At 35.7% G+C, this 25077-nt stretch overlaps 1 protein-coding gene across 7 annotated transcripts in view; it reads left to right on the top strand.

Annotated features, from left to right (window-relative positions):
- PCCA (propionyl-CoA carboxylase subunit alpha) overlaps window positions 1-25077 on the top strand; it is a 402221-nt gene that overhangs the window by 127771 nt on the left and 249373 nt on the right. For all 7 annotated transcript variants that reach the window (XM_044913521.1, XM_044913520.1, XM_044913518.1 and 4 more), the window contains 3 exons: window positions 771-807; window positions 18985-19063; window positions 24213-24315. In XM_044913521.1, coding sequence (XP_044769456.1) covers window positions 771-807; window positions 18985-19063; window positions 24213-24315 — 219 coding nt within the window. The remainder of the gene's footprint in view (window positions 1-770; window positions 808-18984; window positions 19064-24212; window positions 24316-25077) is intronic.

Here is a 25077-nt window from a genome sequence, read left to right as displayed (position 1 = left end):
CGAGGGAATGTTTTCTTCTGTCAGTTGCATTGGTTGATATTTAGCACTAATTAATCCTTATATCCATCAACTCTTACCTTGTACTTCTTTGAGAGGCATTTGCTTTCCTTGGCTTTTTCGAAGTTTACCCCCACAAGTTGGTTCATGGAATTTAAGGTTTTAAATTACATAACAAAATGTACCTAGTAAAGGTAAAATATGTACCTGAGAAAAGGATGAAAAGAAAAGGAAAAAGTAACGAAGACTACTAAAGGAATTTTTGGGGGGGACAATTGGCAATTTCTGTAGATACTGCTGAAAATTTACTTTTTGTTTCTAGAAAATCGTGAGCCTCTCCCAAACAATAGAGAATCAACTCCCCCTGCTGACAGAATCCAGGAAAACATGACGTGTAAATATCAGAGGGACAGAAACAAGCTGGCTGTAGACAAGCTTTAATGATTTGATTTATGATTCAGTATTGATTGTAAACATCTAAATTCTGCTGTTAAATTCCAGCAACTGCACCAAATCATTTGGCAATTCTGGTAGTGCTTCCTGCCAGCTAATTTCAAACTGCTTTGAGTTTCTTAATATAATAATGATGAGGTAGAATTTACATTCCACTTATGGTATTAATTTTACATTTCTCTGAGTGAAAAGAGGTAGAAGGTTGTAAAATTGAACATTAAATGAATCAGAGGAGACAGTAGTGCAATATATGACTGCCCTAAAGACATTGTGCAATGGCTGATGGGATTAATGTTGGATCTCATTTCCTGCTTTTACAGGATGCAGATGAAGCTGTCAGAATTGCAAGGGAAATTGGTAAGTTCTTAAATTAACTTTGTTAGAGTTTCTAGGTCTTTTAGCAGAAACGGTTGAGTAAACATGTAATAAGTAACCCCATAGAGCAAATAATATTTTAATACTTTTAGAATTTTGATTACTTGTCCCTTTGGAAGAATGTATCAGCTGAATTACCATGTTCTGTTATGAAACCGAACTTTAAAGAGTAATTTGATTTTAATTACAGCTCTTTCATAAGTTGAAATCATGGGCTAGTTAAAAGAAGGAATTGTCTTAACTCTTGAGCTTGGAGGTAATGTAAGTTTTATGTACTTAGTTGAATACAACTTATTAAGGTTAAAGACATAGGTGATTAAAATGAAGATTTCCTATTTGACAAGGCCCTTCAAGTTTTTACCTTTTCTTAAGATGTTAAATATCACCTTTTAATAAGCTTATTAGGAAAGAGAATGTGAGAAATCAGAACCGAATATTCTAAATTGGAGTAAAAGGTAAACTGAAGGACTGTTTTACTTGACTGTTTTAGGTACAGTTATACTGGGGCAGGGCTTACCAACTTTTTATTTTAAAAAATATTCCTATTGCTCATGACAACGATTTCTATTTTCAGTGTCTGCTAATTAAAAAAATGTATGAGGGCATATTGTTATCAGGGATTAGTAATGCTATTAAATAACTTTACAATTGTATTAAATACAGCAAATTAGTACTTGTATACATTTGACAGAACTTTGTAGGTATGTGAGAGAAATCAGACAATGCTTGGCAGTCAGGAAATTTCAGCATCTTAGCATTCGTACTTGGGTAGGGCCAAACTTTTCAGCATCCCACATTAACATTTCTTTAGTCCTGTTTTCTCATTAAGATTGATGACTCAGAATTATTTTTTTCACTGGGAGAGCATTTGATTTGGCAAAATTTACATAGGGGTGTATGTGTGTGGGTGGGTGGGTGTGTGTACACGTCTTATTTCTGAAAGTAACCAGTTGAATTAGTAAATACATTGTTTACAATAGGCTCAGGCTAGCTTAACAGTTCTTCAGTGATCTGGAAAGTTGTTTGATTTGTTGGGTCCCTGTTTCTAGTTGGGTCTTGCTAATAGTTTGGCTCATGGTTAAGTGTGTTTTGTTGTTTATTTGTTTTACAAACATTGCTGCTACTGATGTAGATTTGGACTTAAGACCAGGTCTTAGAAAATCTTATTTTATCTGACTACAACATCTCTTCCTTAATCATTTCTTCAGACATACCAACATTTTCAAAAAGCATTTCAGTACTTCACAGAAGATTTGCTAGATTGTTGAATAAGTTGGACTACATGGAACTGATTTGTGGTTTATTCTTTGAGAAAATCAAAAGCATCTCTCTCAGGTTTGAAATCACTGGCATTCCTCACAGCCTAAGAGGCATGGAGCATACCTGCTGGCTTTTGAGGAGACTTTTTTCTTTTTTTTTTTTTTAATATTTTATTTATTTATTTGAGAGAGAGAGAATGAGAGAGAGCACATGAGAGTGGGGAGGGTCAGAGGGAGAAGCAGACTCCCCGCCGAGCAGGGAGCCCGATGCGGGACTCGACCCCGGGACTCCAGGATCATGACCTGAGCCGAGGGCAGTCACTTAACCAACTGAGCCACCCAGGCGCCCTGAGGAGACTTTTTTCTAAAGTAATTTCATTGTATACTCTTAGATTTAAAAAGTTGTCTTTCTGGTTCTAGTTTAGATAGTATTGTTATTAACTCCGTAATACTATTAGCACAATAGTATCTACTTTAAAAGGACAGAATGTTTGGAGGAATTTAGAGAAATGAAAGGGATTAGAAGAATATCATGAATTACATTGGCATGCCATATTTCGAATTATGACTCTTCAACTCTTGAGCATTTCCTTTGTATAAATGGCAGGCTGCAGATTGCTTGCTTTCATGTCTTGTCTTTTACCTTTTTTTTTTAAAATCTGTGACCTTTAAAATAATCAGTTAATCATAATGGGACTCTGAACGGTTCTCATCACTTGGCTTTCCTCCCTTAATATTTTAATGCTGTGCTTACTCCCCTTTGAGCTTACTCCTGAGGTTACCTAATTCGATCTCAGGCTCTTTTCTTTATATTGAGGGATAACCTTTATGACTCCTTCCTCTTTCCTATCTTCTAATTCTTCTCCAATTATGCCTTCTCATTTGTGAAAGAAATGATCGTAATCATGGCTGTTAAGTGTCAGAGGGTTAGTGTTTTGCTTATGCTGAAAGGGAAGCCATAAAACTTGAGGTGAAATAAAACATAATAAAGAACCAGGGTCATCAGCTTTATAAAGCATTTGGAATTTCCCCGAAACCCCTTCTGAATCACCACGGAAACCTCCCATAAAACTTTTTCCCTCAAGTGCTAGCTTCTAAAATAAATGAAATTACATATTATTAGTCTCTTGATATTGTTTCATTTGGTGATTCATCAGTTTTGTTTTCTAATTTTATTGAGGGCTTTCACATTTTAACTACATTATGATTCTGATGGGCCTTTGTGAATTCATCTAAGAGTTAACTTAAACATTGATTCCACAGGAAAATATGCTCCTAGTTCTAAACAACTGAATTATAATCAAACCCTTGAACCTGTCCATTTATAGGTAGCAGATTGCCCATGTCATATATACCTGTTTACAGATTTCTCTGCTTTACTTCTTTCTGTGTTACATGGAGAAAATAAATTGATTATCTTTTCTGTGGTTCCCTCCTCTCTTGTGTCTTCTCTTCTGGAAACAGGAATCTATGAGGCCGAAAGAGGAAGCTAACTGCCTTGAGCATTGATGAATTAGGTGTCTTTTACATAATAGTAGCTCTTGTTTAAGGAGCATTTTTTCCATGTAGCAGGCACTTTGTGACTGTTATTTCTAATGCTAATTCTTGGGTTAATTATTTCATTTACATTTAAGAAACTAAGGATTAGAAATGATAAGTAATTTGCTCAAGGTCACAGACCTACTGAGTGGTGGGCCTGCTTTAAATTTAGGTTCATTTAGTGCCAAAGACTATGGATTTTTCATTATACTTTTGCAAAACTAATGGGATTAGAGGATGAGAGCTAAAATTTGAGTCACCACTTTGTGTAAGATACTGTAATGCACTTAAGCATGTTATATGTGGATTTGAAGAAACAGCCTCTTATCATTGATAGGGTGAGAGACCATTAAAGCTTAATATGTTACTTTTGTGTGCTTGTTTTTTGGTCTTCCTTGTCTCTCTCATTCTCACTCCTGATTTTTTCCTTTGACCTCTCTAAGTTTAGAGATACAGGGCTATTGATCCCCAGTTTATCTTTAACCTCAGTGATAGACAACAGTAATCAGCTTGATTTGCATTAAAGTTTGATCTTTTTACTTGATCAGAGGTCTGCAGTACAATCAAACCGAATTGATTCCTAAAAAAGAAATTGTAAACTAAAACCTGTCCTTTAACCACCTCCGGATTATTCAGATTCTTTTCTTTTGCCCATCTTTCTCAGAATCACAAGTCTTGCCTGATTTAAATAAAAATTTTTTGATCCTCAGATTCACCATACTCTAAGCCTCCTTCACCTGCAGTTTCTACATCTCAGCAAATGTCACTCCTTTTACTCAGTGGCTAAAGCTAAAACCCAAGATCTATCCTGGTGTTGTTGCCCTGTCATCCCACTGTCAATATATCAATAGATACTGTCAGTCCTTCATTCAAAATAACCTCCCATATTCATTACTCACTATCTTTACTACCCGTACTCTCTCCCAAACTACCATTGTCCTTGCAGGGACTGTGACAGCAGTTTCTCTACTTTTCTTAAACACTTCAGAGTCATTCTTCACGTAACTGTCAGTGTGATAGTTTAAAACTCCAAGCAGTAAGGACACACCCCATCTCATCCCATCCCATATCTGCTTTAAGCCCTCTAATGGCTTTTCCTTGCATTTAGATAAAATCAAAATTCCTTCCCCTGACTACAACCCCAAATGATTTGGCACCTGCCTTGCCCTCCAGTCTCATTTTAGACTACTCCCTTCATTGCCTGCTGTGCTTTAGGTACACTGGCTTTCTTGAATATACCAAACTTCAGAGTCTTAGAGTAAGGTTTGTTTTGTTTTGTTTTGTTTTGTTTTTTTTGGGGGGGGGTGAGGGGGCTCTTGAATACTCTAGCTGATATTTTCACACAGATGGCTCCTTGTAGCCTTTCATATATTGGCTTACATGTCATTTCTTCAAAAGAAGACACTCTCATACTGCCACTCAGTCATTCCTCTTATAACCATATTCTTAATCTCTGTGTAGATGTTTTTCTTGTTTGTTAACTTTTTCCTCTGTTATTTTGAAAAATTTCAATCATACAACATTTTGAAAGAATTTTACAGTGTGTACCTATATTCCCATCATCACGATTCCACTATTAATTTTTTTGAGATTTGCTTTATCATTTATCCATTTGTTAATCCATCTTGATTTTGGTGCATTTCAGAGTGCAGTTGCAGATATGTATCCCACTAAATACTTTAACATAGAATTATATGCATACATACATGTGTTGGACATGACTGTCACCCCAGAGAGTTCCCTCATGCTCCTTCCAAGTCAGTCCTCACCATTTTCCCCAGGTGCAGAGTCAGCTAGTTCTAAATTTTTATAGTAAAGATTCGATTTTTAAAAAATTGAGATAAAATTTCAATACTATAAAAGTCAGTCTTTCAAAGTGTGCAATTCAGTGGTTTTTAGTATATTCACAATGTTATGCACCCATCACCACTGTCTAATTCCAGTACGTTTTTATTACCCCCAAAGGAATCTCTATACTCATTAGTATTCACCCCCTTCTGCCCTCCAGCCTTGGCAACCACTAATTTACTTTCTGCCTCTATGAATTTACCTATTCTGAATGTTTCATAAAAATGGCACTTTTTGTGTCTGGCTTCTTTCACTTAGAGTTGTTTTCAAACTTCATCCATGTTTCACCGTGTATCAGGGCTTCCTTCCTTTTTATGACTGAGTCGTATTCTATTGCATGTGTATACCACTTTGTTTTTATCCACTCACCTGTGGATGAACAATTGGGTCAGTTCCTCCTTTGACTATTGTACATAGTACTGCTTTGAACATACATCTACATGTATTTGGGTACCTGTCTTTAATTCTCTGGGGTTTATACGTAGTTGTGGAATTGCTGGGTTTTATGGTAATTCCATGTTTAACCTTTGGAGGAACTGCCAAATTGTTTTCCACAGTGGCTGTAACATTTTACATTCCTACCAGCCATATTCCAGTTTCTTCACATCTTTGCCAGCGTTTGTTCAGGTTTTTTTTTAATATGGCCATCCCAGTGTGTGTGAAATGATATCTCACTATGCCAGATATTGACAGAATGGATAAAAAACACAATCCAACTATATGCTTTTGACAAGAAAGTCACTTAGATCCAGAGATAGAAATTGAAAGTGAAAGGATGGAAAAAGATACCCCATGCAAATAGTAACCAAAAAAGAACTGGGGTGGATATACTAATATCAGACAAAATAGACTGCGAGTCTAAAACTGTTACAAGAGACAAAGACATTATGTACGGATTGTTATAAACACACGTGCACCAAACAGCAAAGATCCCAAAATATTTGAAGTAAACATTGACAGAATTGAAAGGATAAATAGATAGTTCTAAAATAATAGTTGGAGACTGCAATACCACACTTTTTGTAATGGATAGAACATCTACAGAGACAATCAGTAAGGAAATAGAGATCTTGAACAACACTATAAACCAGTTAGACCTTATATATCGAACACGCTGCCCAATAATAGAAAAATACACATTTTTCTCAAGTATCTATTTATTAAAAGGAGGAGTGACTGAATGATTGAGTTATAAAGAATTTTTAAGGGAAAGGAAAAAATATCAAACCGAAACAGGTATCTCATAAAGTGTGTTCCTTGTCTTGCAATATTCCCAGGACTTATTTCAAAATGGAGATATCTCCCTGCCCCCTTCATAGAATTATCTTGATGGATTGCTTTTCTCTTAAAATAACATGAGATATCCTGCATTAAACAGATTCTATTTATCTTTGCAAATGATTGTTTTATGTTCATTTGGTTACTGTTTTGTAGATAGTTGACCATGTGGGTTAATTTCCTTTGTATTTCTAGTACTTAAGACAACGCTTATCACATAGTGTATATTCAGCAAGTGGTTATTCAGTGAATGAATCCAAACAGAAATGTGTATATCAGTATACAAATGAATTAAATAATCACACATTTAAAAATTTTTTTCAGAGTATTTATAGACCATAATTTGACAGTAATTTTTCTCATTCCTTTTCCCTTAATCTTCAGTTTTATAATGGAGATACCTGGGAAGAACAGGAATATTAAGTAAACTATGATAAACTCCCAGCAAATAGATAATAAAAAATAAGATTATTCAAATAAATTCAGTAGGTGCTTGTGAATGACTACTACTCAGCAATTCTTGTAGGTGGTTCTTGGATTCATTAGGCTGGGCTGATGGAAGCTTTTACGAATCTAAGATTCAGATGTGTGAGATTATGTGACAACCTTATTGCCTTCTCCCTTATCTCTGATGGTGACATCTTACATTCTTTGCAAGATAGGCTCTCCTATGTCTTTTCTTTCTCCCTCCCTCCTCCCCTCCCTACAACCCAATGTGGGGCTCAAACTTCCAATCCTGAGATCAAGAGTCTTATGTTCTACCAACTGAGCCAGTCAGGTGCCCCCTTCCATTTGTTTCTTTTTGATACTAGCCTTCAGACTGCCTTAGCCTCTGTCTCTGATGAGTGTGTAGGGGCTATGGTTATCCTTTCTTCTCTGCCTTGGCTGTTTTCCTTTGCCTATTCTTCCCATCTTCCTTTTGACATGGCATTACATTAAAAAAGTTGCTCATATTTTTTTATAACTAAGAACAAATTGTTCATACTTAAGAGGGATAAAAATACTTGGCTAAGCCACCAAGTCTTTTATTTCCTCTATTTCATGCTGCTTAGGATATTTTTCACACGTTGTATACGACTGTGTGGTTGAAGATACATTGAAGAAACCTTTGAAAAAATATTATAATTTAGACTTTCTTCACAATAGCACATCATGTTAATTTATTTTCCAGTTTGGTCCTCAGTAGAAGGTATGTTTCATGTGCTAAGGAGATTTAATAAGAAATGCCTGAGGAAAGGTTATGTTGAAGAGAATAGTGTTAAAGTATTCTTTATGAAATCCATTAAAAAGTGAGGCCTTTTACTTCGCTGTTTTCCCGTCGTCGTTGAAGTAATGTGATCATTTGAGGTCAAGATGATAATCCCTGGGAGATGAGAGCGTGAGTTCTGTATCCCCTCTCTTCTTTTTTCCCTACTGTCACTTAGGTAGGGTACTTATCTATATATATTTTTTATTACTCCAGCATACATGTTTTGGCTTTCAGCATGATTTTACAAATTCTCTCTATTTTTACCATATTCGCTCCCACTTTTTGTTTTTCTCAGTCCTTAATTACCTTTCCTTTTATTATTGTTCTTTCTTGCATTCCTTTTCTTTTTTCTATTCTATTGCAAAAGGCTCTGCATAATGTTCTGACAATAATGTGAAAACAATGGAGCCTTAGATTTTTGTTGGGAAACTTCCTGTCTGTGAACCCCTTTTGCTCTAATCTATCAATACATTGAAATGTGCTTGATTTCTGTTCCCTGGAGCAGAGTTAGGGATCTAATTTTGTATTTGCCTAAGTAGAGGGAAATAGGTAGACAAGATCAGTTTTTCTGAAAAGAGTAATTGCTTCTCCTTGCCAAATCAAAACAAGTAATGTTATGTTTTGGTGTACTTTAGCTTATAACACGTCTTGATTTTATTTTTATGTGTACACTATTGGTTCATTCTTACTTAAACTAGATATATTTATGTGGTTATTTATGTGTGTGGATGGCCAACTTAGGAAAGGCAAAAATATCCTGTGCCCTCTCACACTTTTTATTTTCCAGTGGAAAAAATACAGTGTTAATAAGGATCATCACAGGTATCTTTTTTGGAGATTATATATATTATATATCTGCGTAGTAGCAGAGATATGAATAAGTCACTGTTGGACTGCAATATGTAACATGTTTACATTCTAGTTACTGGATGATTATAAATCCCAGATAGTATTAACGCGTATGTTTATCACCTTAGTCTGAAATGTGCGAACCCAAAGGGTTACAGCAAAACTAAGTTGATAATGTTAAAACTAACTATAACTAGTTTGTAATTAAAAGACTAGGGGCACCTGGGTTGGTTAAGCAACTGCCTTCGGCTCAGTCCCCAGGATGGAGTCCCGCATGGGGCTCCCTGCTTGGTGGGGAGTCTGCTTCTCCCTCTGACCCTCCCCCCTCTCATGTGCTCTCTCTCTCTCATTCTTTCTCTCAAATAAATAAATAAAATCTTCAAAAAAAAAAGACAACAATAAGATCAGTAGAAAATTATGACCAAATATATACAACATGGGTAATGGTATTTATTTCCCCAAATAGCTTGAATTTAAACTACCTCTTTGTTTGTGTACACAAAAGGAATTTTTCCATTCCTAGTAGCCAAGTGTTGTATGGTAGCCACATTTCCCAGTATATTCTAAATTGTATTTCCCTGGAAAACTGTGGTAATATGCTAATTTTTATTTGAGTCTGTGCAGTTGTTGTTAGTTCATGAGAGCTCTAGTATTCCACATTTGTATTGCTCTTTCCTTGTGATCTTAAGCGACAAAGACTTTTTCTTCATTCTGTGTGTTCACTTCCCGTCGGTCACGTTGTGGGGTAGGAAGGAGTTCTGTTCTGTTGCCAGCCTCATGCAGAGAATAAGGCTGATGGAAGTTCTACCATCTGCAGTGTCATGGATCACAGAGGCAGGAAGTAGAAAGGGCTAAATTGTGATATCAGCAGTGAGGCTTTTCCCATGGTTCAGCGTTCACTGTTATGTCTCATTATATGGTTTCACTGTTTGTGCATGATAGCTATCTCCCAAATCTTGAATTCATCAACTTCTTTGCATTTCTCTGCTGTTCTCTCTGTTGAAGCTAATCACTGTGATAGCCTTTCAAATGTATTCCTCTGTCACAGGTGGGATTCCTTTGGAAACAGATTCTGGAAGTTTATTGGGGGAAATACTCTTGGGACCAGCCTGTGTGAGGGAGTGAAAGAAACTGGATTGAAGGAGAAGTTGAATTGAGTTGAGATGCAGACCCAACAAAGGCCTTAGCTGATCCTACAGAGGGCTCTGGTCTTTCATAGTTGTTTTAACTTGGGGCCATGGGATTGAGCCTTTGTACACCCATATCAGCTTACCACTGCTTGTGGACTGCCCCTAAGAAGGGGCAAGACCTTACTTAGGCAGAAAGCTGAGGACCAGTCCGCTGTTGGTTGCCAACAAGACTTCCAGCAGCTGGGGAATGGCCTAAAGTGGTGATTTGAATAGAAATCCCTGTTTCACAATTATGTATTTTTCATGATTGTTCATTTCTGAGTTCATTTGTTCTTTCTCTGTCTCTCCTTCCTTCCTCCCTCCCTCCCTCCCTCTCTCTCTTTCTCTCCTTCCTTCCTCCCTCCCTCCCCCCCCCTTTCCTCCCTTCCTCCTTCCCATCCTTCCTTTTCTGATTTTATTTTTAAATAATCTCTATACCGATATGGGGCTTGAACCCACAACCCCGGGATCAAAAGTCTCATGCTCTACCATCTAAGCCAGCCAGGTGCCCCAGATTTCTCTTAGGATTTTTGACTTGTTTCTTAGGAATGTATTTTAAAATAATTGAAAATTTTCTACTTTTTATTTTATTAATTTCTAAATTGCTTTCTGATCAGTGAATATGATCTTTTTTTATTTAGAATCTTTCTGATTTGATGAGAAGTATTTTATGGCCAAGGAGTAAGTCACTTTACATCTTACATGTGTACCTGAAAAGAATGTATATTCTCAAATTATTGTATGCTGTGTGTTATAGATAACCAATAGGTCAAAACTACCTGTTAGGATGTTTAAATCTTCTAGTGACTTTTGACTATTTGATCAATTTTTGAAAGAGTGGATTTCCTAACTCTTCCTTGCTTGTTAGGTCTTGCCTCTGTATATTCTTAAGGTAAGTTAATAGGTAATATAACAGTGTAACATGTGTCTTCTTGGCTAATTTTACTTTTAATCAAAGTGGAGTGAATTTTGGCTTTTGCACCTAGTTTTATATGATGATATGTCTAAACCAGCTTATTTTGGTCTTTTCCTTGTATGTTCCTATAACTTTCAATCAACCAGTGAACCATTGTTTTAGGGTGGACTGGCATTTTGTCTTGTTTCTATTCAGAGTGGCAGTGTCTTTTAACCAGAGTGTAGTCCATGTACATTTATTATATTTACTACTGTATTTCGATTTATTTATATTGTGTGCTTTTTATTTTTGTTCTTCTTCTGGATTGTATTTTCTCTCCTTTCTTAACTTCTTTTTGATGATGATGATGACTTAAAAATTTTCTGTTTTTATTCTGTTTTCGCCTCTACCCGTTTCCACTATGATGGAAATTTTACACTCTTGTTTCTATTGTTTTAGTGTTTACTCTAGAAATTTCAACTTTGGAGATATTCCTTCATGTGTCCTTCATTCTCCTGTATCAAACTTTATAAAACATTCACTTATCTTAAATTTCAGTCTAAAGTTTATTCTCCTACCAAAGAAATGTTTTAATGCTGTTTACCCTTTATATGCTTTTTTATATTTTATTTCCTTATTTATTTACTTCACTAATGAGACATTATAGGGTATCATCATCCATTGTTTATTTAGCTTTACCCAAATCCTTATTTTCTTTTTTTTATTCTTATGTTAATCCCCATACATTCCATCATTAGTTTTAGATGTAGGGTTCCATGATTCATTGTGCATAACACCCAGTGCTCCATGCAGAATGTGCCCTCCTCAGTACCCACCACCAGGCTAACCCATCCTCCCACCCCCAGATGCTTATTTTCTTTGCTCATTGTTCCTTTCATCTCTGATTCTTTCTGTTTTTCCTGGAATTTACTCTTTAGAAGTTAATATGGCTAGTTAACTCAGTTTTTGTTCACATGAACTATTTTTCATTCTTTCTTGAAAAATAGTTCTGCTGAATATGCAAATCTAGATTGATAGTAGTCCTCTATCAGCAAAGTGCTGGAATGTTTGTACTGTGTTATGTAGCTATGGAAGAGATAGCTCTAATTTTTGTTACTTTGTAGGCAATCTGTTCTTTTTGTCTGCTTCATAAGATAATTTTCATTGATACACACTGTATGAAGAATAAAATCTAGCTATTTTAAATGTATAGTTCAGTGAATTTTAGTAAATGTAACCACAATTAAGATATAGAACATTTCTATCCTGTTTTTTAAATGTCCCTTCCCCCATTTTACATTTTACTAGCAGCGTTTGGGAGTTCCAGTTATTCCAGCAAAACACTTAACATTGCTTGTCTTTTTAGTTTCAGTTATTCTAATAGTTGTGTAGTTTTATTTCATTGTGATTTAAAATTGTATTTCCTTAATACCAAACACTGTTAAGCATACTTTCACATGCTTAGTGCTATCACATTCATACATCTTCTTTTGTGAACTGTCTTTTCAAATTTTCGCCCCCTCCTTAAATGATTAATAGATTTAATTATTCTTTTTATTACAGTTTTAGATTTACCGAATAATTGAATAGTTTAAATAAATGGAGTTCCATATACGTCCCCAACCACAGCCCTCTGCAGCTTTCCCAGTGTTAACACTTCCTGTTAGTGTGGCACATTTGTTACAATTAATAAACCAACATTGATACATTAGTAACTATAGACCACAGTTTACATTAAGTTTCCCTGTTTGTATTGTATAGTTCTGTGTGTTTTGACAAATGCATAATGACATGTATCTACCATTATAGTTTCATACAAAATAGTTTGCCCTGTGCTTCAGCTTTTCAGCCCTCCCTTCGCTACCCCCACAAGCTTTGGCATACGCTGCTTACTCTGTGCTTTTGCCTTTTCCAGAGTGTCATATAGTTGGAATCAAACAGTATGTAGCCTTTTCACATGGGCTTTTTTCACTTAGCTATATGCATTTAAAAGTTCCTGGAGTCCAGCCCCGCATCCACATTGGGCTCCCTGCTTGGCGGGGGGCCTGCTTCTCCCTCTCCCTCTGCTCTTCCCCCTACTGTCCTCTTTCGCTCTCTCTGTCAAATAAATAAATAAAATCTTTAAAAAAATAAAATAAAAAACAGGAAGATTTAAAAAAAAGTTCCTTCGTGTCTTTTTGTGGCTTGATAGCTCATTTAAAAAAAAATTGTTGAATAATATTCCATTGGATGGTTATACAACAGATTGTTTATCCATTCACCTTTTGAAAGATACCTTGGTTGTTTCTAGTTCTTGGCAATCATTAACAGAGTTGCTATAAAAATTTTTGCATGTAGGTTTTGTGTGGACATAAATTTTCAACTCAGTTCGGTAAATACCTAGGAGTATGGCTATTGGGGCCTAGGGTAAGATTATTTTGCATTCCCACTGGTGGTGAATAAGCATTCCTGGCGCTCTCCTATTGCTCTGCATCCTTGATAGCTTTTGGTATTGTGAATGTTTTGGAATATTAGCCATTCTAATAAGTGTATAGTAGTATTTTGTTTTAATTTGCATTTCCCTGAACACAAAGATGTTGAGCACCTTTTCATATGCTTGTTTGCCATCTTGTATCATCTTTATAGAGGTGTCTCTTCAAATCTTTTACTGATTTTTTAATTGGGTTTTCTTATTGTTGAGTTTTAAGAGCTCTATTTTAGATAGAGTTCTTTATCAGATATGAATTTTGCAGAAGTTTTCTCCTAGTCTGTGACTTGTGCCTATATTCTCTTGAGTGTTTTTTGGTTTTGGTTTGACAGAGAAATGTTTAATTTTAATAAAGCTCAATTATCAGTGTTTTTCTTTTATGGATCATGCTTTTGGTATTGTATCTAAAAACTTAATTGTCAAACCCATGGTCATCTAAATTTTCTTCTGTTCATCTTCTAGAACTCTTGCTGTTCTTATATTCAGGTCTAAGATCCACTGAGTTAACTTTTAAGGATTGTGTGTAGATTCACTTTTTTGTGTATGAATGTCCAGTTCTAGCACCATTTGTTGAAGATCCTTTCTCTGTTGAATTGCTTTTGCTCCTTTGTCAGAGATCAGTTGACTATATTTATGTGTGTCTATTTTTAGTCCCTCTACTTTATTCCATTGATTAATATGTCTGTTCTTTTGCCAGTACCATGCTGACTGTAGCTTTATAATAAGTCTTGAAGTTGGGCAATACCAATCCTTTGAAATTGTTACTCTCCTCTAACATTAGCTATTCTGGGTCTCTTGCTTTTTCTATATAAATGTCAAAATCAGTTTGTTGATGTCCACAAAATAACTTGCTGGGATTTTGATTGGGGTTGCATTGCAGCTATAGATCAGGCTGAGGAGAATTGGTATCCTACACATGGATATTTCTCCATTTATTTAGATCTTCCTTAATTTCATTTGAATTTCGTAGTTTTCTTCATATAGGTAGCATATATATTTTGTTAGATTTATGCCTGTGGTTTTTTTTTGGGGGGGGGGACTGTTAATGTAAATGGTGTTGGTTTTTAATTTTAGAGTCAAAGTTTTCATTGCTGGTATATAGGAATGCAATCCCCTTAATGTACGTTGACCTTGTATCCTGCAACCTTGTTATAACCCACTTACTAGTTCTGGATTTTTTGGGTGGTGGTGGTTGGTGATTCTTTGAGGTTTTCATTATAGAAATCATATTACCTGCTAATGAAGAGTTTTATTTTCTTCCCTATGTGTTTACCTTTTTCTTGTCTTATTGCATAAAATAGAACTTGTGTAGGACGTTGAATTGGAGCGGTAAGAGGGGACAGACATCCTTACCTTGTTCCTGATCTTAGGGGGAAAGCATCTAGGTTCTCACCGTTAGGTATAAGGTTAGGTGTAGGCTTTTTGTAGATGTTCTTCATGAAGTTTAAGAACTTTCCTTCTATTCATACTTTGCTGAACTCAGTGGGTGTTGGATTTTGTCAAATGCTTTTTCTCCATCTGCTGATATGGTCATGTCATATTTTTTCTTCTTTAGCCTATTAATGTGATGGATAACATTAACTGTTTTTTGAGTGTTGAACTAACCTTGCATACTGGGAATAAATCCCACTTGGTCATGGTATAATTCATTTTATACATTGTTGGATTTTTTTTCCTTTCAGTTATTTTTATACCTAGGAATTCAAATTTTAATTTTTTTATATTTTCTATTTCTGTCACCATGATCATTTTCTCTTTATTAGAAAAATTTTTAAAGATTTATTAAGAGAGAGAGAGAAAGCACGCAACAGCAGGGGGATGGGCAAAGGGAGAGGGGGAGAGAATCCTGAAGCAGACTCTCTGCTGAACGTGGATTATGCCGTGGGGCTTGATCCCAGGACCCTGAGATCATGACCTGAGCTGAAATCAAGAGTCCGCCACTTAACCAACTGAGCCACCCAGGTACTCCAGAAAAAATATTTTTTCTTGAAGTGTATAGTTGATAATTTCTTCTTGAAATCCTTTCCCATACTTAGAGTGTTTGTAATAGCTGTAATTTATAATAGGTTCTTTAAGGTTCTTCATTTCTGGGTTTGTTTCTGTTGCCTGTTTTCTTCCTGAGGTGGGTTGCATTTTACCTCTCTTCACGTGTCTCTCTCTCTCTTTTTTTAGAAGTAATTGTTATGCCCAGTGTGGGGCTCAAACTCATGACCCTGAGATTGAGAATCACATGCTCTACGGGCTGAGGCAGCCAGGCATCCCTCTTCACAAGTCTCTTAATTTTTTTTTTTTTTCAAGATTTATTTATTTATTTGAGAGAGCGAGTGAGCATTCGTGAGAGTGAACGCTGCAGGGGGTGGGGTGGGGGGAGAAAGGTAGGGGGAGAGGGAAAGAGTCTTAAGCAGACTCCCCCTGGAGCCCAAGGTGGGGCTCCATCTCATAACCCTCAGATCATGACCTGAGCTGAAACCAAGAGTCCTTGCTTAACTTTGCCACCAAGGCACCCCCACATGTCTCTTAATTTTTGATTGGATTGTAAACATTGTGAATGTTGTGTGTTTGGATTTTGTCATCTTTGAGTAAAATGTGTTAAGGTTTATTTTGTTTGATAGGTCAGTTAATTGATGTTGGTATTAATACATTTTAGGCTTTTTCTTTTTCTTTCTTTTTTTTTTAATGAGCTTTCTTGGCTCAAGTTAAGCATAGCCTTACCTGGTATTGTGATTCAACAAGTATATGTTAGGCCATCTCTGTGTACCTTCCATGCTTCCTATCCTTGAATTCATAATTTCTATTTCATTAAACATCTGTGGTTTCTTGGTACAATGTAAACTTTTAGTGTTTTAGGCAGGAGAGAGAGGTGATCTTATATATATATTTTTGAAGAATTCCAATGACTATAATATAGTTTGAGGGGACCAACAGTAGTGATAGGGAGTTGTGTTTGGAGGCTACTGCAGGCATCCTATGAAGACATATGTGATGGTAGTTTGTGTAAGTCTTGTGGTCATGGAGATAAAGAATAGTGAAGAAATAGGATTTTTTTTTTTAAAGATTTTATTTATTTGACAGAGAGACAGCAAGAGAGGGAACACAAGCAGGGGGAGTGAGAGAGGGAGAAGCAGGCCTCCCACTGAGCAGGGAGCCCGATGCGGGGCTTGATCCCAGGACCCCGAGATATGACCCGAGCTGAAGGCAGTTGCCCAACCAACTGGGCCACACAGGCGCCCCAGAAATAGGAGTTTTTAATAAAGACTTTATAACTTGCATACTATCCAACAGTTATAGTCCTAGACATATACTCTAGGAACTCTTACACAGGGTTCCAAGCAACACATTCAGAAATATTCATGGGAGCATTGTATGTATAAGTCTGAATGTCTATTCATAGTAGAATATATAATGCTTCAGTATGTTTATACAGTGAAATATATTACAGTTGTGTTATATTTGGCTTGTTTCGTCAGGGAATCTTGTTTTTCTGGGTTATATGTATTGACAAATCTAATGCTACATTGCCTTCTTTTGGGGGGACCATTTTGTAATTGCCTTATTACACACTGCCCTGTTGCCTAATAATGTCTCACCTCTTCTGAACATATAATTTCTCATTGACAAATTACTTTTTGTGTTTTGTTTCTCCATCTAGTTTCTTGTGGACCAAGGACAATTTCCCAGTCTTACTTTGAACCTCACAAATCATTGTATAGTCCAGGGTCCATAGTAAATAACTAAGATGAGATTAATACCGGAATCAGAATAAATGCAAATTTCCTAATTCTCAGAGGGAACTGAAAACAGAGATAAGGGATGTAGATATCTTACCTCTTGTGGTTTCCTGTTTCCTGTTTATATGGATAAATAGTTTTGGATGGTGAATTGATACAACATTTTTTTTTTTTTTTTTTTTTGGCGTATGGACTCATGTGTTTAAATTTTTTGTAAAAATGTTTTCTCAGGCATGCCAGTTTCTAATTTTTAGATATTATTTCTTCACTGCTCCAAAACAGGGTAATTCTTCTTTAATGAGTTCAGTCTGATTCCTTTATGTGACATTCATTGTGAGGCTACAGCATTGAAGGAGACAAATAAATACTCTGCTTTTCACTCTCATGCAGGATCTTTGGCATGCAAAAGTGAGAAGCATACTTTCTCCCTAATTTATATTTTAATTCTCTTTTTCTTCTGCCGTCCCATGGATACTCTCGAGCTGGATTATTTGTCATTTTTTAAAACCAATTCCTGCTATTCCTGACTAAAATGTTCAAATCCTGCTCATCCTTCATAGCCTCATTTAAATGGCTCTTGCTGTAATATGCTTTCCTTAATCCCTTTTCTGTTACCTTCCTATGATACTTTTCTCTTCTGAATTTCCAATGATAGATTTACTGGGGTATTTTTCCCTTTTTCTTCCTAGATTCTAAGGCTCCCAATGTGAAAAAAGTATGTTAATCGTTCTTCTCACTGCACTTAGCATTGCTTTTAAAATGCTGTCCCACATAGACATAACCAACATCAGAATTTTAAAAACTGAATTAAGTATGAAACAGAAAGCAAGAGCCATTTTAACTCAGTTGAAGTTAAGAGTAATATTTTGTGGTTTAGGGGTTCAAGGTCTACGACATTTGGCCCTCTCTTCCTTTTTCTCTAAGATCCTGTAGTTAGAGTGTAGTGTTGTTAGAGCATCACAGGCTGGGAAGAGCCTTTTAAGCGCTCACTGATCTTTTTTTTTCCTTCAGAAAAGATCATAAACAAGTGTCTCAGACATGAGTGTATCCACCTTGTTTTCAGAAAACCTCTAAGCAAGGAGATTTTTAAAGTTTTTCTTGATAAATTGGTAGAGAGGTGACTCAAGCTGTCAAAATTTTTACTTTATAATAATCTAAATACTAACAATTTTATGATTTAATTTTCTCTTATAAAACTTTAGCTGGAGATGTCATTTGTTTGGGCCTTACTTGCTAGCGTACACATTCCCTGCTGGATGAGTGGAAATAGTATGGTAGCTCTTCACCGATAACAGCGAGTCTTGGAGCTTCTGTTTCCACCCATAATACAATAACCATGTGACTTGATTTCCCCCCAGATCATTGTGTCAGTTCTTGCCGATAAAAGCTGTAGGGGATCTCTGTGACTTTTCAAATGAAAATGCCTCAAATACCTGTGAATCATTACTTTTGGAAAAGGGAATTTAATTTGTTATGCATGCAAACAGAACTTTTGGGGAATATTGTGTGTGTGTGTGTTTCCTTAATATTATATAAAAGTTGCTTCTTATATTTGCTATGTAATACTATATATACACTTCCATTTTTGGAATCCATTGTCAAATAACTTATTTATGTTTCCTTAGCGCTTTATTTCATTACTGGGGAAAATGTTACATTTATAGATACAAATAGTCCTTTTCTTTTAAAATGATCACACTCTCATTTTTAAAATATATGAGATCATTACACTGGTGTTATTTTCCTGACTCTAAAGAAAGGAACTTTTAGATAAATTAGTTATTGTCTTCTGCGTTATTGAACATGTGGTCAGTTGTCATGTTCATGCATCCACATGATCAAAGTCTGAACTTCTGTCTAATTCTTCCCTGCTGTTAGGCTACCCTGTCATGATCAAGGCCTCAGCAGGTGGTGGTGGGAAAGGCATGCGAATCGCCTGGGATGATGAAGAGACCAGGTGAGGTGCTGTCCAAAATATACTTTTGATGAAAATTGCAGTTACTAGAGTTTTATTAAACTGACAAGTAAACAGATACCAGAAGTGTAATGGAATAAGTACAATAACCATCTCATTTTTACTCTTTTAGATGGGAAAAAATGGAAATTATGCAGAAAACTTCCTTGTTTATATTTTGATGATGATTATTCTGTTATAGAAAGGTTTTTTACTTTCTTAAACCTTAACAAAGGATTATCTTTTTGTTTTTACAGTGTATTTTTTAAAAATTACGGTCATGATTCTATTTTCTAGGCAAAAGCTACTAACATTTGATGTTGTATATTCTGAATGTGGTCAGAGATTTGAAGCAAACGCATTTAAAGGCAGTCATGATTTCATTTGTTTATGTATTAGTACGCACTTGCTTTCCATTGCTTGTCTATAAAAATAGTGAAATACTTTGATAACTTTTTACTGTGGAATGTATTTCCTTTTGAATTTGAAACTACTAAACATCCTTTATATATAGTGCACCCTGTTGTAAATGTAGACCACATTTTTTTTTAGCATACTAGTTTCAGGAATCAAAAGTAATTTTTAAAACAATTAAAAAAAAAAACCAATGCATTGTTAACATCATAGTGATTAAAAAATAATTTTTTAAAAAAACTGCCTAGTACAAACAGGCTTTAGGGGATTCAATTTAGGTTTGCGTTTTTATTGATTTTCAGGTTTGGCAGAAGAGATTTTTGTTTTGTTTTTTTTTTTTTTGGAGGGTCAGAGGGGACAAAAATGACTAATTATCATGTTATGTTGCCTTTCGGTGCCCTTTCTCTACCCAGAAGTAATGTGGTCTTCTAGATGGTTCTGCTTTCTCCCCTTCTTTGCTTTTCCTTCCTCCCCACTCCCCCAAATCTCTCAAAGACAGAAGTCCAGAGCAGTTGGTGTGAAAGTTGTCCAGTACACACCAAATTCAGAAATTAGGTTCTCAAGTGAACAAGTAAGGTAAAAATTTCCTCAAAGCAATACATTACCCTTTAAAATCTTTTGGGAAGACACCAGGTTGCAGACTTGCACAGATGGTTTTATCTCTAAAAGAAAATTGTCGTAGAACACCATTGTTTCTTCAGTTGAGCAGCAGAGAAAGTAATTGGTTGTGTTGTGGGGTGATGAGAGATGACATATATTGCTCTTTAAACCCCAGGCTTACTCTGAGTGACACTGGTGAGACTGACTGCAAGAATTAACTCATTGCATAGGTTGACAATATTTGTTGAGAACCTGTGTGGCAGGCTCCATTTTAGTAGTGTTCCTGGAATATAGCAACGAACAAAAAACAAAAAATTTCTTTCCTCCATGAAGTTTATACCCTAGATCACGAGTTCTTAACCTTTGAATTCCCAGTCCCATAAAATTCAGAGGAGGTTTATGCATCTGGATGAGAGGGAAAAAGGACCTATTTCTTTCACCTCTAACTGGGATTTAGTGTTTCCTCCAATGTAGGCAATGAACTACAATAGTAGTAGTATCTTTGGAACTTTCTTCCACTTTGGAAATCACATATCTTCAACAACTGTAATGTGATAATGTATCTCTAAGTAACAGTGATTATTAGATTTGTTGTTGGAGCTTGTTATGAGTAAAGAACCCCATACATTATATCCCAAATTTGTTCTTAGAAAATATTTTGAATCCTGTATTTCAATATAATTTGTTTTCTGTGCAGTCCTATGCATTTTCTTTTTTTGCACTTTAAGCCTTATTTTGAGAAGAGGTTCATGTGCTGCATGATTAGGCAAAAGAGATCTATCTATAGTGTGAACACATGGAATGGGAGATAGCGTTGCAGCCATCTTTGGGAAAAAACGATCTGCTGTAGCTTCTGGGTAGGAAAGAATGACATAATGATATTAAACACAACTTAATGGTTTTGTAAGAGATGTGTATTTTACAGACTTTAACCTTTTCCTCATTGTGCGGCCCCTTTTGTATGGCACTTACATAGCAATTAAGCTTTAGCACTTATTTTTCATTATTCTTCTTGGGATCTCAGATTTCTTCTCCCTCATTTCTCTAGGGCTTATTGTTAGCAACATATTTTATGGTGAAGATTACTCTTCAGTTTCTTGGCATTGAGATTTTCCGTGCTGCTGTTAACCAATGGATTTTATTTATTTTATTTTATTTTTTTAAAGATTCTATTTATTTATTTATTTTAAAAAGATTTTATTTATTTGACAGAGAGAGACACAGCGAGAGAGGGAACACAAGCAGGGGGAGTGGGAGAGGGAGAAGCAGGCTTCCCGTGGAGCAGGTAGCCTGATGCAGGGCTCCATCCCAGGACCCTGGGATCATGACCTGAGCCGAAGGCAGACACTCAATGACTGAGTCACCCAGCTGCCCCTAAACCAATGGATTTTAATGTAGCATTCAGTATTTTCAGAAATCACTATATCCATTCATAGAGTGGGCATCTTTTTTGGGTAAATAAACCTTTAAATGGCACATTGATTCAAAATATGTTAATAAAATTAGTAAAAATACATAAATAATTTTCTATCTAAAATATTCTCAATTTGATAAAAGTATGACACTTTGGTTTAATGATACATACTCCTCATTTTAAAAAGTTGCTCTATATCGTTACTTTGGAAGAATCTAAACTACAGGAAAATTGAGAGAATAGTCCAGAAAACTCTTCAGTAGTTTTCTTCTACAGTCACCAATTATTAATATGCCACATTGTACATACTCCTTCCTTTCTCCTTTCTTGGGGGGAGGGGATTTTTTTTTTTTTTTTTTTTGCATGATCCACAAAAATTTTAGCCTTCTTTGGAAGGAAAACCTCATAACCATTAATTGCTTTATTATTTTATTCTGAGGAGTGTCTCCCCTTGCAGCATCTTTCCTAAGTGTTTTCAGGGAAGTAGCATCTATCGCTTATCTTGGAATCTTTAGAACATCTGAAAGATTTTTTAAAAAAAATAGTGTTTGTTATTGTATATTAAATTAGAGTGAGAATCACAAAGGTTGTTGAAAGTAGACTCATATCTTCGTATTAACCTCTGTCTTTTTTTTCCCTATCCACATTTCAATGAAATACGGCACAATGGAAAATTGACCATGTTTACATTTTGGAATAGCCCTGCTAGACTTTGGGTGCTTTCAGAGCAGTTTCTGCTTTATTTTTGTATTCCCATCACCTAAGTAGGCAACGGGCACATGGTTTCTTGATGAGTAAATATTTGTTAAATGAATGTGTAACTGACCATAACCAATGTTTTTAAAGTAGTTTTCTGTGAACTCCAAAATATCCTGGTGATGCTTTCAAATTGTGATAATTTATTTGGGTGATTTTGATTTTTTTTTTCCCTAGTATTCTTGATTTAAATGCAAAATGAAAGCTCTTAGTCATTATAGCAGAGAGAAACTATAAAGTGCTTTGTTTTTTCTTTGTGAATCATCATACCCCATCTAATAAAAAGTTGGTCATATGGTACTAAAAACAATAATTCATTGTGCTTTAGTTTCTTGGAGGTTTGCAGTCTCCAAAGATCTAAAAACTCCATTCCCCTAAATCAAAGAAGTAATAGAGGACTAAGAAAACTTGATACCTTTTCCCTGAGAACTCTGAGAAACAAGAATTGTTGCAATATGTTTTGAATTTATCTTCTGGTCATTGTTTACTTGCTGTGTTGTATTTTTTAAGCACAAAAACAAATGTATTTATTTCTAATAATGCCAGATGGAGTGTTTGCAAATTAAAAGGTTGGAAGAATTTTACTGTTGTATTTAAGTATAGATATTTAATCTGAAGATTAAGAAACTATTAGTGACATTGTAAAAAGAATTAAACTTTATATTCTGAATATGTCAGTGAGTGAAAAATAATATACTCAATTAGTTTTAGGTAAGCAAGTGTGCATTTTTAATAGACTGACCGAATGAGCCCATTTCTTTCTTTCTTTCTTTCTTTTTTTTTTTTTAAAGATTTTATTTATTTATTTGACAGAGAGATAGAGAGCACAAGTAGGCAGAGCAGCAGGGAGAGGGAGAAGCAGGCTCTCTGCCAAGTAATGAGCCCTACTTGGGGCTCGATCCCAGGACCCTGGGATCATGACCTGAGCCGAAGGCAGACACTTAACCTACTGAGCCAACCAGGCGCCCCCGAATGGGCCCATTTCATAGTGTATGAATTTAGTGAGCATATTTTAATTATAACAATTTAAATTATTATAGTTTGGGAATAAAATGTATAAAGCAATAATTATATCTGTATTTTTATTTTCAAAAATTATACTTTTCTCTTTTAATGATTAATTTTGAACAATTTAAAGATGATATAAAGTTGTAATGATCTGTATGGGTATGTGAAGGGCAGTTACATTTAAGTGTGTGTATTTAAAATATCATTAAAAAATATCATAAAATGTTCTTGAGGATCCTCCTCATGTATGTTCATTCTCACTGAGTATTTCACTGTAGTTTTGCCCCAGTTGTGCCATTGGCCAAGTTGGCCCTTTGCATTTTTGTGTGCATATTCTGACTCGAGTCAAATTAATAGGCATTTAAAAATTTTTTTTATTAGTGGAATTACGGTATGTTAGGGTTGAGGAAATGGAATTTTATATGATTTGTGTGGTTTATTAGAAATATCTAATTTTGGGGCACCTGGGTGGCTCAATTGTTAGGTGTCTGCCTTCGGCTCGGGTCGTGAACCCAGGGTCCTGGGATTGAGCCCCGCATTGGGCTCCCTGTTCCACGGGAAGCCTGCTTCTCCCTCTGCCACTCCCCCTGCTTGTGTTCCCTCTCTCGCTGTCTCTCTCTCTCTCTCTCTCTGTCAAATAAATAAATAAAATCTTTAAAAAAAAAATCTAATTTTTAACAGTTGGTCAACTAAGTAATGGTATTCCTATTTCATTATAAAATCTAGGGTCAGGGAAGTTAAATCACTGACCCCAGGTCACAAAGCTGGTGAGTGTAGGAGTTGTTGGTCAATGAAAGTAAATTTAGTTATTTGTGCATTAAGTGAATTTTTCTTGGCTTTGTTCATAAGTAAACCAAAATAAATTATTTAATTGCTTTGTTTACTTTTATATTGAAGGCTGAATTTGTTTTGTTAGTTTGATTGTTCTTCCCGCCTCCCTCTTTCTTTTTTTTAAATTAGGGATGGTTTTAGATTTTCATCTCAAGAAGCTGCTTCTAGTTTTGGTGATGATAGACTACTAATAGAAAAATTTATTGATAACCCTCGTCATATAGAAATCCAGGTTGGTACATTTTAAGATGTTTTCTAATTATTATGACTTTAAAAAAACGTCATTTATTCCTCTTGGAAACATATCCTTTCTTCCGTTTAGAATGATTGTGAATTGTTCTGATATGCTTGAATAACTTCAAAATAGAGAATGTGCATAAATTGATCACTTTCCTTTGGAATCTGGTATACTTCTCATTAAAGTGCCAGGCTGTTGGTCAACATAGGGAATGATATAAAAATCCTCTTGTAGGGCGCCTGGGTGGCTCAGATGGTTAAGCGTCTGCCTTCGGCTCAGGTCATGATCCCAGGGTCCTGGGATCGAGTCCCACATCGGGCTCCCCACTCAGCGGGGAGCCTGCTTCTCCCTCTGACCCTCTCCCCTCTCATGCTGTTTCTCTCTCACTCGCTCTCTAAAAAATAAATAAAAAATCTTTAAAAAAAAAAAAAAATCCTCTTGTAGAAAGAAGCAGTCCCAAGCTGTCTGACCAAGTTAAATACTTTGCACCTAGAGATTCATTCAGTCCCATTCTGGGACTGGGCCATGACACCTGGACAGGGCTTGCTTTTTGTTTTTTAATAAAGTGCTTGATCTGGACTTCTATCATTTCAGTTCACCAAATGTCTGTGTGGCTCACCGAGACAGACATTCTTCTAGGAATTGCTAGTTTCGACATGAGTAAATAATTTTTTCTACTCAGGTTAAGATTTTAATCTAACTGCTAAAGCGGTTGTAGGGGGTGTAGATTTCAGCAAGACAAAAAATTGGTTTTCT

This window comes from Neomonachus schauinslandi, chromosome 3, assembly GCF_002201575.2.
Source record: "Neomonachus schauinslandi chromosome 3, ASM220157v2, whole genome shotgun sequence".
In the NCBI taxonomy this organism is placed as follows: Eukaryota; Metazoa; Chordata; class Mammalia; order Carnivora; family Phocidae; genus Neomonachus; species Neomonachus schauinslandi.
Note: the sequence above shows the minus strand (reverse complement) of the source record. Positions and strands in the feature narration are given on the sequence as shown.